Genomic DNA, 15,915 nt, shown 5'->3' on the forward strand with positions numbered 1-15,915 from the left:
TCAACACTCTAGCCACCAGTTGTTAGGGGTTAGTGCTACTTTACATGAAAACAATGATATCTCAAAACCTGGAGACCTTAGAGTCATATAGGAAGAGAAAGTACGAAGGAGTCATCTGGAAGAGCAGGGACACATGACCTTGACTGTGAACAAGGCTACACGATAACACAGATCCTAGAGGGAGCACACGTACGTGACATACAGATTTCAACCAACCATTCTAAATGCATATTTCTTACAAAGCACAATCAACAATGAATTGACCAAGACAGGATGAAAATTTAGTGCTCAGTCTCTCACCTAGCATCCCTGAGGTGAACAGTATTAAATTCAACTTGCACCAGAGCAAGTGGTCATCTTGGATGGTTTGTCCAGCCTTTGAGAAGGAAGCCATGATGAAGAGATGCCTATAGGAAGTCACTAAAGGATCACCTTCCCCGGGTCCCCAGTAGAGAAGCACTGATTTCCAAGGTCGTTTCCAGTCCTCAGGATTCTCTGCTTCTTCCCATGGCTCCCTAAGGCCTGCCGGTTCAGTCTAACCCTCTCGACATATAATTCAAGACTCTCCCGTCTGGCCTCAGTTCTCTCTGCCACTCCTGAGCCCACCTGCAAGTCTTGTGGGTTATTTCCCAGCCCCCAGAACCCATTCACTTTAATGCCTCCTTGGCCACGCTGTTCCCTTTGCTTATGTTGCCTTTTTTTTTTTTTTCCTGTTTCTCCTCTGTTACCTCCCTGCTCTTTCTTTCTTTGTTCAAGTCTTGCTTAAACATTACTCCCTCTGTGAAGTCTTCCCTATTCTCTTCAACTAGAGTCAGATGTGCCAACTCTGCACTTCCTTGGCACCATGGTGAGAATGCTCTGTGAAGCATCAGAAGGATGTACTCATGTCAAAACTTGGGTGCCTATGTCCCCTCCCCCAGCATCTCCTCAGGGCAAGGAATGTGGCTCATCATGGCAACCTTGAACAGCAACTTGAACAGAAGAAGGGTTTAGCAAATCAATTCAAGTCCATTGATAAGATGAAATCCTTAGAAGCAAATCCTTAAAGCAGCCCACATGGGTTTATTTCTAACAGGACAAAGATCCCCAGAGATGCCAGGTGGTTGTTAATGGCTTCCAACCTGAAGAGTGCATATTCCCCGGAGCTTATAAAGGAAATGGTGGCAAGCTACTTTCAATACTTAGAAAGTAATGGAAATCATTATTTTATTCATGATAAGAAAGCCAAGTCTCACAATAATACCAACCTAGCCCAAAGCAAAGAAACATGATAGCAGCCCCGAGCTGAGTGGTTATTTTATGCTGAACACTAGACGGGAAGTTGTGTTCTGCTGCTGGATTGTGGGGACTGGGCCATTTAACCATTGATATCACTGTGCTTACATAGGGCATGGCACAGAGTATGCACTCTGTCAACATCTGTTAATTGAATAATGGAATGAATAAATGAGTAAACCCACTAATGACTAAAGCACGTCTAGAAATGGGCAGCCAGGACGGCACAGGGGCTAGAAACCCATGGCTTATGAGCCAAAGTGGGAGAACCTAGAGATGTTTAACCTAAAGAAGATAAAATCCGAGGGAACTTGATAACTTTTTCTTTCAAATATTTAAAGAGCTTTCAGGAAAGGAGGGACGACTTGTGCTGTGAGCTCTCAGTGTCTAAGCAGCAGACTTCAGGTCAGCAGAAAGAACTTTCTAACAATTGAAGTATTTTTAAACCGGAAGTGCCCATTGCATGAAGTAGTGAGTTCTCCATCACTGAATATATTTAATCAATGGCTAGATGATCTTTCTATGGGGTTACTGTGGAAGGGGCTTCTAGCATCTGTTAGGAGGTTAAACTAGATACTCTTTCAAGTCTTATCACTCCTGAGAGTCCAGTAATCTAAATAATAAATAGCATTTCTTTTTCTCTTACTCCATGTACCCAAATGTATTAACTGAGAATTATTACCTGTTTCCTGGTAAACTTCATCAGCTTTACTCTTGGAAAATTAGAATTTCTAACATAACCATGTTTCGGTGGTTTCAGTAGAACAAATTCACAGTCAACTCGCTCAAAATATTTGTTTGGAATTTTGAGATAGTCTTCCAGAAGTGCTTTAGAACCACCTTCTTGGACTGTGAAATTTTGTACCTCCAGAGGAATCCGCTTAGGGACGATATCCACTAAGATTTCAATTCCATTCACAGCTTGGAAACCATTCACCACTTCCAGTAAAAAACGGTCCTGTTGTTGGTCAGGAGCTGTCTGCACATAAAGAACATCCCCATCATCAACATCTTGTTGTGTAAAAATCAGAGGGGACTTTGCATCTGCACCCAAGCTTCCTTCTTCTGGTAAAGATTTCCGGAGGTATCCATGCATTGGTGGAATTCTGACGGTGAACATTGCCTCTGAAGGAATATTATCTTCGTGGACAGCCTTGAGTTTGTATATACAACACACAGACACAAAAAAGAAAATCACATCAATACTCATAAGAGTCAAGACCGTTGATGAACCAAATTGTTCTCTATTAATGTCTACAAATGGCTTAAGTTACTATCAGGGTCGATAGAGAGTTTAAACCTCGGTCTGTTCTGGTGACCATGTCAACACTTGCATTTAATGCAAATGGTTGCAAAGAAAAGTAATAGTCAACAAGACCTGAATAGCTACTAATGCGTTAACAAGGCATCATTCACAGCAGCAGGATACCCAGGACTCAGCAAGTTGAAGTGAAAGAAATAAAATGGTATAAGGAGAAGGAATGAAAGATGGTGAAGAAGCAGAAGTTGAATCACTTAAATTGCAAGACTTTAGAGGAAAGTTTTTCTCTCCCCTTTTAACTAGCTCAGCATTTTCAATATATATTTAATCTACTGATTCAGCAAAATCCATCTCAAAACTGTCATTTTAACTGATTTATAGTCACTGAACTACACATGCCCCCTTGTGGTGAAACATAAACTCTCCAAGATCCTAAAAAAGAATTGAGAAATGCTGGTGAGCCCCACATTTCCTCAGGCAAACTCATTTAGTAAACTGCTTCTGATTTGGGTTCATTTCTTCTTGATGTTATTGGCTGCATTTAGCAAACAAGTAAACTCCTTTGCAGTCCTGAGGGTATATTCAGAATAGCCTGTATTTGTGGCCAGCTGTCATAAATCACAGTTTACAAACCCTGTACAGGATTACCCTAAAACAAACACTCTCTCCTAACTCTGATCAGCAGGGCTTTGCCTGCTGGAAGTTTCTAAGTAGGAGCCCCAGGAAACCAGGTAGCTTCTGGTATAAGGTCTCACCCCTGGCATTCCACTAGTCTGCACCAATTTTATCCATCAATTTCAGGAAACGAAACGAGGCCACCTTCAGAGCTAAGGAAATTGACTGTGTAGGATAGCATCCTCTGCTGTTTTAGGAACCCTTTTTATGTTTAAGTTTCTCTAAATTTTTATACCCTGCTTCATCACATCACAAATGTAACTCAGATCAAATGAAATATTGGCAGCGTTTCTATAAAAAATGAAAAAAGTAAAGATCTCTTAATTTACTATACTATGTACATCATCTCCTCATTCCCAGTTCATTCTACACTAAACAAACATACATACTTGTGTGCTGGTGTGCACTCGGCTTTAACATAAGGCTTAGTTATTCCATTTCCAACTATAGGAAAATCAGCAGTGTCAAAATCATGAAACTTTCCAGCTTTTCTTTTCAAAGGCATTTACGTTTAGAAAAAAGTCATTCTGAATACCAGGGAGAAATCAACACAAAAATAGCTCTTAGAAGCAGATTACTCTGGGAGAGAGAGAATGCTTGGTGGTAGGACAACTACCTACCTGGAGTCTTCCTCTACTCAGTTTTACTGGTTTTCCTTCTTCAACTACAAGGGTCTTAATGAGCAGAATTTGGGTGCGATGTTGGTGACTTTCTGAGTACATTCGTACATAGATGCCCACGTCTATATATATCTCTTTAACTTTCACTGTCAGGTTGAACACATCAGAGTTGCCGTTGCCATCATGCCTATAAATCACATGTCCTTGCTTCAAGTCGTGCTGGGAAAATGAGTGGGACACTGAATGGTTGACCAGCACTCTGCCATGCTTTGGGGGCTGCAGCATGTAGAATTCGATCTCGTGGTCTGTTCTGACATCTTGGTTTGTGGTGACACTGAGGTTAGTTGTTGTGAGGCTGCTGTCCTCTCCTCTTTGTACAACCAGCCCCGTGTTGTTGGCTATCTGGACATAAGGGTCTGACACACTGACCTCAAGAAGGGATGATGTGTAATGGACACCATCTGTCACAAACAGCACAAAGCGGGCAGAGTCTGCACCCCGATGTCTGAAGAGCACTCGCCCTTCCCGCAGGTCTTCTTGCCTGAACTGGTAGAGTTTCTGAGACAGATCAGTGGCTCTCACCAGGTCCCCATTTGGGATGCCCCGCCTGGTATAGAGCAACTGCCCATCATCAAAATCTGAGTCGGGGTCATGGTAACAGAGATCTGCCAGGGTCAGTAGGCGCTGGCCATTCCTCACGACATGAAAGACCTTATCTACCACACGCACTGGTTTCTCATCATTCTTTAAGTCTACAGAAATGGCGACTTTGATTTCTGTAGATAAGTGTTCCGTGTCAAGATGCCTGACCACTCCCTCTTGGCCTGGTCCTGTGGCAGAGGCCACAAGGAGGAATTCATCATGCTGGGTCTCAGAGTCATCGTGGACATACATCAGCCGCTCACCTACTATGTCTTGATCAGTGAATGCGGTGATATTGTCACGACTTCCCAGAGGATCTGAAAAGTTAACCAGTTTCAGCTTCCCGTGTTGAGGACTCTTGGTGATTTTATATTGGAAGGTCTGATTGTCCAGTGTTTGAGCAAATAATTCTGATTTCGTAATTAATTTCCCTCCTCCTTCTTTTACAAATAATCCTCTGTTAGTTACAATAATGCGTGTCTTATCTGCTTCAAAGTTTATTCTGAAAGTATAATCTTTTGATTCTATGTGTTTTGCAACAATCAAGAACCTAAATGTGTCTTGTGTGTCTTCCCTGGGCCTCTCCTGTGGCTCATAACTTATCTTAGAGTCTGCAATGTTTTGTTGGCTGAAGACGGAGTTTGTTTTTAGAACTTTATTGCCAACTAGCAATTTTCCTTTCTTAGGTGGGGTCAGTAACTTAAAATGCAGTTCTCTCTGAGTTACGTCCACACCCTCCGTTACAGCCTGCAGATGATCAGAGTTCAATAATTGTCTGCCTATTTTCCTGACCTCGAGAGGAACATTCTTCAGAAGTATAAACTTGAGCCAGTGTACAGTAATAGGAAACGTCAACTCTTCACTGATTTTTCCTTCTATGTTAACTTTAAATTTAAAGTGATCTGTAACATTTTCTAGCTGTAATTCTTGAAATGTACTGTGGTACTGGACACGACCCCGATCAATGGAACGCTGAGAAAAGGTACTAACTTGTTTCCATTCGTCCCTTGACCCCTGCCGCTGAATCTGGCCAAATTGGGGTGGATGAGTGATAGCATAGCGGGTCTCCATCTTGTGGGGTTCACCGTTAACCTCCACTGACAAGTTACCCTGTGTAATCAGAACCGTGCCACCCTGCTGGACGACTACCCCAGTTCTAACAGCCACTTCAAAGTCCCAAGGAACAGCCACGAGCCGTAACACTACCGTATTGCTAACCAGCTCTCCATCGCTTGCTCTCAGAAGGATCCGGGAGTTCCGATGACCTCTGTGCACGTAGAAAATGTTGCCATCTCTTAAATCCCCCTGCGTAAAACCATTAATGGCTTTCCCAGGACCATTGGTGTTTTCTAAAAACCCAGCATCTGAATTGAAGTTGCCAAGAACTGAGAAACTAAGACTCAAGGAATCTGTGTCAGGGTCTGACACGTGTATTATATTTGGAGTCAGTCGTTTCTTAGAATTCTCAAACACGAGAAGCAAGTTTCCTTCAGGGAGCTTAAGGACTGGGGGATCATTTACTGGAAGGACAGTAATGGTAAACACATATGGAACATGTCCTTGCAGGTATAACGGCATTTCCTTCTTGTTCTTGGACGAGACTGAAAATGTGAAAAAATCCCTCGGTTCTTCTGAACCATCATGGACATACCAAACTTTCCCTTGCCCCAAATCTAACATAGTGAAAGCCTCCTCCATTCTCTGCGCAGGGGAAACATCAATTCGAAGGAACCCATGAAGGGGCATTTCCTCTATTTTAAATAGAATTTGAGAAGGATGGATGCCCAAATCTTCTGATGCCACATCCACGTTCATATGCCTTTGTTCCAGTAACGCTCGCCCACCTTCTTGGACCTCCAAGTTATTCAGACTCAAGAAATAGCTACTCGCATGGTGAAGAAAAGGCTTGCCTGCCTCGGGGACGGTAGTGGAAAGGGGAATTTCTGACCAAAGCAGGTTTTCTGTTGTCATTACGAAAGGGTTTTCATTATCACTACTCTGCAATTTACACCCGGCAGCTACATCTTTGGACACAAGGGCATTCTTTAATGCTCTTTTTTCTGAGTTGGTTTCCAAGCCTCTTAAGCACCCTTTGAAAGAGATTCCTCGGGCAGATTTCCTGGACACAGAGGCAAGTTCTAACTTCTTAACTTCTTCTCCCTTACGGTTATCAAGACCTCCCACGAAGAGAGGACCTTCCGATACAAATGGTTGGCTTTGCAAAGGCAGCAACGTCCTTACCCCTTGCTCATTCACCATCAGGTCCAGATACCTTCCAGTGAATTTGAGTTGAATAATGTGCCACTTGTTGTCACTAATTAAGCTAAAAGAAGAGAGCTGGGTGTTACTTTTGCTCCTTCCTACACGAGCCTTCAACAGACCATTCACTATTTCCAAAGCAACAAAATCTCCTTCTCTACCTGACTGAAATAAAAGCAAAGCTTGTTGAGTTCCAGTCTGCAAAGCAAATTCCAACAGCCCTTCCCCTTGTACCTTCCATTCTGGGAAGGTAACGTAGGATCTGGAGCTAAAGAAATTGATGGCTTCATCCTCCCCTGCAAAAAATTCATCATTGCATCCTAGTGACACCTCATAAACTTTCTTAAAACCAGGGTAAGACCTGAGGGATGCGAGGATCTCCCTCTGGTTAAATACCACATCCTCCATACATCCACGGAAATTGGGGAGCTCTCCATCCAGGTAAGGCATGTCAAGTCCACCATGGCCTGCTATGTAGATTCCATGTTGAAAGTGCAAATTGTGCATCCCACCAGTGATCTGGCCAGTTGTCTCATACTGTTTGTCGATAACCAGAGAGAGATTGTTTTTAACATAGTATAGTTCCACTAAATGCCAATCCAGGTCATCCATACGAAGTCTTTGCTCAGAAAGGAGCACTTGTTCACCTGCACCCAAATTCACCCTCACCTGAAATAGAAAGAATTATAATTAATCAATCACATATCATAGTATTTTATTAAGAAAACAGGGCCATTCACAGAGAAAGAGAGAGAGAGAGAAACTTGGACTTGGAACCACTTTCCACATGTATGGACTACACAACGAAGTTTAAAAATTTCAGAGTCAGAATATTTCAGGCATGCTGGTAAAATCAGAGGATATTCCAACTTTTCAAATGGCACATGATTTTATTCTAGTAAAATAACGGTAATCAAATGGATAGCTATTTTGTTCTCTTTCTTTCTCACGGTTTTTCCTCCAGTAATTGAAAACTTACACGTTTTTAAAGATTTAAGAAAATCTTACCCGTACGTTTCCTGATAGTAGTTCTATTATACAGTAGTCATTTTTCCCAGCTGCAAGAAAAAGTAATCCCTGTGGTTTGCTGGTTTGAAATTTTAATTGAAGAGATAACTCAGGTGAAACTTCTATGATGTTGAGCTCCACATAACTTTCACCATAAAAAGATGCTAGGGAAAAATTTTAAAAAGGAGTATAAATGAGTAAATATATTACACAATGACAATTCCACTTTAGATTGTCATCTCCCTTCAGGGACTGCCCTGCTGAAGCTGCCTTGCCCAATGCCACAGCTGGTTCCTGGGGTAGCCCACAGATCTGATGTGGGGATACAAAGGCTGTGTTCTCTTGCCCCAACTGAAAACAGCTCTGATGGGTCAGTCTATCTTTAGAACTCTCAAGAAGGATGGTGGAGGCTTCTGTTGAAACTGAATTGCAAGTCTATTTCTCCATGTACCCAATCCCGGTTCCTTCCCTGTCACAGGGATAATTCCAAACCACTGGTGGTGAACTGGTATAAGAGCAGAAGGGAACACATTAGCCAGCTATGAAAGATCAAGCCATGAAACACATAGTGCAAATAGTAGCTATGAGGACTATGGAATTGGGTGTCTATTGCTAAATTTGAATGAAGCTTTGGAAAAAGATAAGGAAAAGCTAGGAGAGATCAGTTGACAATTACAAGCTAAGTGTAAAAGCAAGAGGGCTTCCTTGGTAGCATATAGAGTCCTCCTTTCCTACAGCAGGAGACCAGTGGAAGGTAAGATGCCCACCCAGGAATTAATCTTCAGACTAGTCAGCTGCAAATAGAGTTAAAGTCCCATCTATGACAGGCTTGCTCTGACAAATCTAAGACCCTGGTTGGGAAAGAATAGAACCTTGACATAAGGAACTGGAGACATCTGGGTTTAGGCATTCAAATACCTTGGGTCCCTAGTTCTCTCTGAAACCTCTTAGCCTGCGGAAGTGGCCTATTCCCCCATTAGGGCTGGCATGGCCCTTGCCGAAAAAGGATGCAGAGGCTTCTCTCCACAAGCAGCATTTGATCTCTGAAGATACACTCCCATCTCTCCTCCTGGCCACTAGACCAAAAACAAAGGTTAAGTCACAACATAACCTGTGTGGGGACATGTTGGGCTTGATATGGGTGGAAAAGGACTAGAGCCTGGTGTAGCCGTGGGACCTCTCCAGGTGTATTCTACTACCTGTAGCTGCCAGAATACACATACGACTGGGGGTACCTGATCAAGGGGGCAAAGCGTGAAGTTGGATAAGGAAGAGTTTATAGATTTGGGAGCACTCTCCAAGGATACAGGATATAACACCCTGGCAAAGACTACCAGAAATGGTGTGAACCCACTGATAAAGTGGCTCCTAGATGCATAGAAAATGTCTTTGAGACAGACATGACAGAATTACCATGACAGATGGATGAAAGAGATGAAAGTGGTACCTCCGGGACTGAGCATAAATAGGACCAGAAGGCACAAGCGAGCACACAAGATGGTAGCCCCGGAGCTCCATCATCGCCATTCTTGCCCCAGCACCTTTCCTCAGCTCACACATATGGCTGCATGGGTGAATCCCGTAGTACCAGCTGATGGAGAAACAGAACACCTGAGCATGGTTCACAGATGAGTCAGCTTCATCATACGGGTGCGTGATGACAATAGACTCCAACTGCACCATAGCTCCCTCTAGCGGCGGCCATGAAAAACACTAGGAAGAAAAAATCCTCCAAGTGGATAGAACTTTGGGTAGAACACTTAATCATCCACTTTACACACAGAGAGAAGTGGACAGAGGTTCAAATAAATAAAAACTGATTGAGAGTGGCAAATGGCCTGGTCATATGGTCAAGAGCCTAGGATGCAGAAGATTGAAAGAGTAGGAATAAGGAGGTCTGGGATTGACACATTAAGTGGGAAAATCATTATACTGCACGTTAATGCCCACCAGAAAACATCCACCACAGAATATGCATTCAACAACAAGGCATACAGAGTGACTTGGTCAGTTGACCTCAGCCAGCCTCTGTCATCTGCCCCCAATAGGTTGGCACAACAGGTAGCTATGGTGGCAGGGATGGCATCTATTCATGCACCCAATAGTCTGGGCTCCCTCTTCCCAAGGCTTTCCTAGGTACAGCTCCTGCTGAATGCCCAACATGCCTCCAACAGAATCCAACACCAATCCCTAATATGTTACTGTCCCTTGAAGAGAGACCAACTGTCCACTTGGTGTTGAGCTGACTTCAGTGAAACTCTTTCTTTTTAGAATGGCCAGTGATTCCTTTCAAAAAATAAAATAGACACATATTCTGGGTATATATTTGCCTTTCTTGCCTCAGATAGCACCATTATATGAAGAGCTCATGGAATGTTTAATCCACTAATAGGGGAGGCCAAATAGCATCACATCAGTCAAAGACATACCCTTTACTCCAAGGAAGGTGTGTAATGGGCCTAAGACCATAGGATCCACTGGCCTATCATACATTACACGGCTGAAGCTGAGGACCCGACAGAGTGTTTGAACAACCTAATGAAGGTACAGGTGAATCACAACCTCAGAAGCAATACTCTGTTGGAGTGAGGGTCCATCCTCCAAGACTACATGAAAGATCTTTACACGGTCTTTAAATTAAAGATCTTTAAACACCTGCTGTTATATCTCCAGGAGGTATAAATATATGGGTCTGAGAACAAATGTTGATCCCTAAGAACAGTCCTTGCTAAGGCTCTTGCATGATTATCTCCATCTTAGATTCTGCTTCCTGAGGAACCCAATCTGCAATGTCTGCTTCTCCATTCCTACAACACTCTGCATATTCCTTTATTCCAGCATTCACCATGTTGTACTGAAATTCCTTGCTTATTCATCTATCTCCTGGAATATTCCATGAGTTTCCTACGATTAGGAACCATCTCTTTGTTTATCTTTCCCTCTCCAATACCTAGCACAGTGCCTGGCCACAGGTAGCATAATAGGTTCTGTTGGTAGCCCACTGAGATCCCTTTTTAACAAGCTGGTACACCCATCCTCCAGCTGTTTCACTGTGTTATCCAGAAATTTCAGTGAAATTATACCGCCTGCCCTAGAGGGGGACCTATAGCCAATGACTGATTGAAACAGACATATAAAATATGTAGAGCTCTGTGTTATTCATATCCTAGAGCTCTCTCTGGGATCAGGCTGAGATTAGGTCAGCTAAACCCAGATCTTTGCTTGGTTTCTTCTCCTGCCCTATCCTGCTTCCCTCCTTCCTTATAGCTCTTTCCTGGTCCCCTCACTCAGCATTTTACTTGCACAAGAATCCCTGCCTGTGCTGTTCTCTTTAGGGAACCCAATCCAAGATAAGTAGCAAGCAAGCATTTATTGAACCAAACTACACTAACCTAGGAGACCCTCATTCTATAATTGAGTAAACTCAGGCCTAGAGAAGCTTAGGGACTTATGTAGAGTCAACAGGTAGTTCACCAAGATACGAAGCTGATACAGAGATGAATATGGTCTCTACAAACTTTCTCAGGTAGGTATAAGCACTCTTCTTTAGTGAAAAAACAGCCATTAATAATTAAATTCAGGAAAATGAGAATGTAGCAATAAGGTCAGAAAGACAAAACAAGCATTTACAAACCCACTAGCTATCCTACCTTGTGTATGGTCCTGGCCTCTGGTTACTGAATCCCCTCACTCTGACTTTTACAGACTTAGAGGCTGTATTGTTAAGTTCTCAAAACCAGGAAATGTTTTCTAAATCATAAAATCTACTGCTGAGAATGACTAAGTAATATATTTTCCCACAGTTCACCTCCTTGGCACTAAACCAATTCCAGGATCAGCTGGTGGCTAGAAATTTCCATTGCCTCAGGGGAAAAACAAGGAAGCAGGTTTAAAACCACTGGTCTGACAGCCTGAAGCCAGTCTCATGCTCACAGATCTCCAAACTGACCTCAACTTCTGTGGCTCCTAGTAAGTGCCTCAAAATAATAGTAAGAAGCCAATCGAAGCACAAGAAAAACTGGGTCCTAGGAAAAGGAAGGCTGATCTCCACCTGCAGGGAAGGAGAAGGTGTGATTTCAGTATTACATGGGTAGGGCAAGCCAAGGTGAACAAAAATCAGAGCAACTTCCTGGTTTTATGTGCTTTTGTAAAAGGTGAAATGGTTCAATGGAAGCCAAAGTTTGGCAATAAGGTGGGTAAAAGACTTTTCAGGGAAAGTAAACATTTCTATTTCTCTATAATTTCTCCCTGGGGGGAGGGTGGTTAGTGATTATTTGATTCATTTTATCTACCTTAGAAATAGTTCCCACTTCTTTTTCCAAACTACATCTTCCTGTTTTTGTTTGTATGTATGTCTGTTTGATTTGGCTTTTGCTTGTTTGGGGGTATTTTGGTTTACTATTTATTGAGCACCTACTACGTGCCAGGTACTATCAGGAGTTGGAAGCAGGAAGTTACTGAGACTATGGGGGCCTGCAGTCTATCAGAAGGGAAAGCTGCTCAAAAAGAAGAGTATGTCCGATCCAGGATATTAGACAGTTGGTACAACAGCAGTTTGTTTGGGGCCTTGCTGGGGTATGAGGGAAGGAGTACTGTGCCTATAAAGTGTCTCTCCCTGACAGATTTAAGTGGCCCATTATACATATACTTGTGCTGTCCACAAATATACCAAATAAACCACAAACACGGGGGTTCAAAGGTGAATGACATAGACTGCCAATCAAGCAATTAGAGTGGCTTAGTACCAGGGAAATGGAGAACACAGCAGAAGCACTCGGCCTAGTCAAAGGGGATGGACTGAGGGTGTTTCCGGCAGGCAAGACAATGGCTTCCAGAAAGACCTAGTGAGGGACGGGCGAGAGTAAGAGGAGAGAAACAAGTGGAGAGATAGGAGAGAAAGAGACCAGTGACTGTAAGGAGCCAAAGGTCCACTCTGGCTGAGCCCAGTGTGTGTGGGGGGCAGCCGGGGTGGATGTGGCAGGGGTATGAGGGGTCGGGGGGCAAACGGTCAGAGGGCTGAAAGGCCTTCCCGGAACTGTCAGTTTAAAGTGGAAACTCTTTTCTAGGCCCTAGTTACCTTCTTTGTTTCCTGGGTTATTATCCAGCTCCAGTCCCAAACCATCCCAAACAGAATGTGAGGTTTTGAGGGCAGGGGCCTTTGCTAGTCTTGCTCACTGCTCAAGCCTCAGTGCCTCCAAGAGTGCTCAGTACATAGGAAGCGCCCAATAAATGACAGCTTTGGAAGCCAAGGTAAGAGTTCAGACTCTATTCAAGGGCAGCCATAAAGGGATCAAACAGGGAAATGCTGTGCCCAGACTGCAATTTAGATGGCTCTGGCTGAAGTGCAGGAAATGGGCTCAAAGGGATGGTAGGGAGTAGGGAAGCAGGCAGGGGGAGAAGCAGGTGGGTTCAAGGGATCCTTTAGAAGCTGGACTGTCTAGGAGGGAAGGGGAAAGGTCAAGGCGGCAACCTAGATGAATTTCCGGGTTTCTGGCTAGCGATCCACTTACTGAGAGGAGGACCCCGGGAGGGAAGCTTCAGTTTTGTTTTGCTTTGTTTTGTTGGTACATATATGACGAGGAATTCTCAATGAATGTTTGGGGAGCAAATGGCTGATTGACCAACTGGATCCCCACGGGCAGGGACCCACTGATGGGGGGGGGGCTTACACACCATCTTGAGAAGGTTGCACCTTATTCTGCACACAGTGGGGAAGATACGTTTCTAGTTGGGAGGAGACACATCGGTTCTGGATTCTAGAACACAATCAGTTCAGCCTGGTGACCGTAGAAACTAATTAAGAAAGTATTCCCAAAAAAGAGATTTCAGAACTGTCTGTATTCCCTGAAAACGAGAGCTGCCTTTTCATAACATCACATTGTCGACAGTTTCATACTGTACCTTTTTATGTGTCGCCTTTCTTCCAAACGTATCGTATAGATGATATGAGCGTAGAAGCTTATTTTAAAAATTAAAATACAAAACCACAAAAACAAACTTCTCTGCTAAAGCATTTGCATTATACAAAGTCCTAAAATGAGGGGCGCCTGGGTAGTGTTAAGCGTCTGCCTTGGGCTCGGGTCATGATCCCGGGGTCCTGGGATCGAGCCCCGCATCGGGCTCCCTGCTCACCGGGAAGCCTGCTTCTCTCTCTCCCTCTCCCACTCCCCGTTTGTGTTCCCTCTCTCGCTGCGTTTCTCTCTGTCAAATAGATAGATAAAATCTTAAAAATAAATAAATAAAATAAACAACAACAACGAAGAAACAAAGTCCTAAGATGAGGTGCTCTGAGGAGCGCCAACATTACAAAGCAGCTCTTCCTCCCACCGACCCTGTGAGGGGAGTCACTGCACTTGGAAAGAAAAGCCACATTTTTACCTCACAAATCTGCTCCGAGGTTTTCCTGTGGCACTGACCCTGCATGCTTTATCAAACCGAAGCTGAGTATTTATTCAAGAGATAACTAACCATCCAGAACACTCTGAGGAAGAAGAAAACTTCCAAGTATGAAATAACTTAGTACAAACATCTAACGTGCTGGAGAGGCCCAACCTCCTGGGTTCATTAAAAGCAAATCCCCAACAAGGGAAGTTCTAAGAGTCTCTCCCACAAAACTCAGGTCCACTGATACAGAAGTCGGGAAAGAGAGTCAGTGAGCAAAGAGGTATTGGCTCCATGGCTGCAGGATGGGCAGTTGCTTAAGTCGGCTTAGGGGGTGACAGGGGCCCCTGGTACCACATCTCTGGGCCAAACGTGTTGCTGGCCCCGTAGGAGGGCGGGGAAAGAGTGGGTAGCAGGCCCAGGACCACCATGAAGATGCAAATCTTGGATTTGCAGGTGGGGCCAGGGCAATCTGGGGCCTGGAATTCTTTTTGTAGAACAGGGCCCACCATGTTCTCACTTTTTATTCCCTCCCCAAACAGGAGTCTCCATGCCAACTGCTCAGGTCGCAAAGAGAAAACCAGCCCTTGCCCCACCCCGCGCTCCTCTCAGCGGGGCATCCTCCACCGTGTGCCTCCGCATAAGGTCACGCAGACTGGGCCCGCACCACTCCAGGGAGAGCTATTCCTGTAGGCTCCGTAGCTTCCGAAGCACCCCTGGAATGAAGCTGTGAGGCAGTCCTGGTCCCTGGCTGGTTGCTGGTTGAGCTGACAGCTCCCTCTTTAGTGACACAGAGCCCATGTCCTAGCTTGGATGCCCTGCCCGTGGCCCCAGTTCCTATTGCGGCCACAGCACATTACCACAAATGTAATGGCTTAATATGACACCCATCTGTTGCTTTACAATTCTGGAGACTAGTTAGTCCAAACGTATTAAGCCATTACAACATTTGTGGCATTTTGTTGTAGTCCAGTAGGAGCTAAAATCAAGGTGTCGGCTGGGCTGCATTTTTTCTGGCAGCTGGAGGGGAGGATCTGTTTCCGGGCCTTTTGCAACTTCTAGAACACTGCCACATTTCTTGGTGGCCCCAGCCAGCAGTCACATCACTTCAACCTCTGCTTCCAACATATCATCTTCTCCCTCTTATAACACCCTGTGTTTGCTTAGGGCCCACATGGATAATCGGAGGTAATCCCTCATCTCAAAATCCTTAACTGGATCACAGCTGGAAAGACCCTTTTGTCACGTAAAGCAACATATTCTCTGTTCTGGGTATTAAGATGTGAACTTCCCTGGGGAGCTGTCATTCTGCCTTCCACAGTCCCCAGGTGCATTCACTCATTCAGGTCCTCCGACTTATTGGGCACCTGTCATTTGTAGGTCCTGGACTACGTGCCGGGAATACAGAGGGGAATAAAGCAGGAGCACTGGGAAAGGCCCCAGAAGCAGAGGTTATGAGTTTTATTTGTGCTTTTTATGGCCTGTGCAGCTCTACTTTTAAATATTAAATTAAGATATTTTAAATAAAAGCGATTTTAATCAAACACCTGGACTGTGTGGCTTCCCTGCGTGAGTCGGCTGATCAGGCCACCCCGGGACCTACCCATTCTCACAGATGTTCCAGCCCCAGGGGCCACTGCGCTGGGTCCCTTCCTGCTGCATCAGCTGATGCTTGGCTCACCGTGACACTCTGGCCACGGTGAGCATTTGGGTCCGGACACCACAGCCTTAGGTAGAAATGGCAAAGGGAAGGAAGGAAGGAAGGAAGGAAGGAAGGAAGGAAGGAAGGAAGGA

General features: G+C 44.4%; 1 protein-coding gene across 1 annotated transcript in view; it reads right to left on the minus strand.

The window, feature by feature from the left end:
• Window positions 1-15,915, minus strand: part of LOC118006768 (chondroitin sulfate proteoglycan 4-like) — a 34,558-nt gene that overhangs the window by 14,576 nt on the left and 4,067 nt on the right. Inside the window, exons 2-3 of the mRNA XM_034999537.1 lie at window positions 3,832-7,401; window positions 1,958-2,428 (exon numbers count right to left, since the gene is read on the minus strand). Of these exons, the coding sequence (XP_034855428.1) occupies window positions 1,958-2,428; window positions 3,832-7,344 (3,984 nt within the window). The 5' untranslated portion in view covers window positions 7,345-7,401. The remainder of the gene's footprint in view (window positions 1-1,957; window positions 2,429-3,831; window positions 7,402-15,915) is intronic.

Source organism: Mirounga leonina, unplaced genomic scaffold (assembly GCF_011800145.1).
Source record: "Mirounga leonina isolate KUSES-001 unplaced genomic scaffold, KU_Mleo_1.0 Mir_99, whole genome shotgun sequence".
NCBI lineage: Eukaryota > Metazoa > Chordata > Mammalia > Carnivora > Phocidae > Mirounga > Mirounga leonina.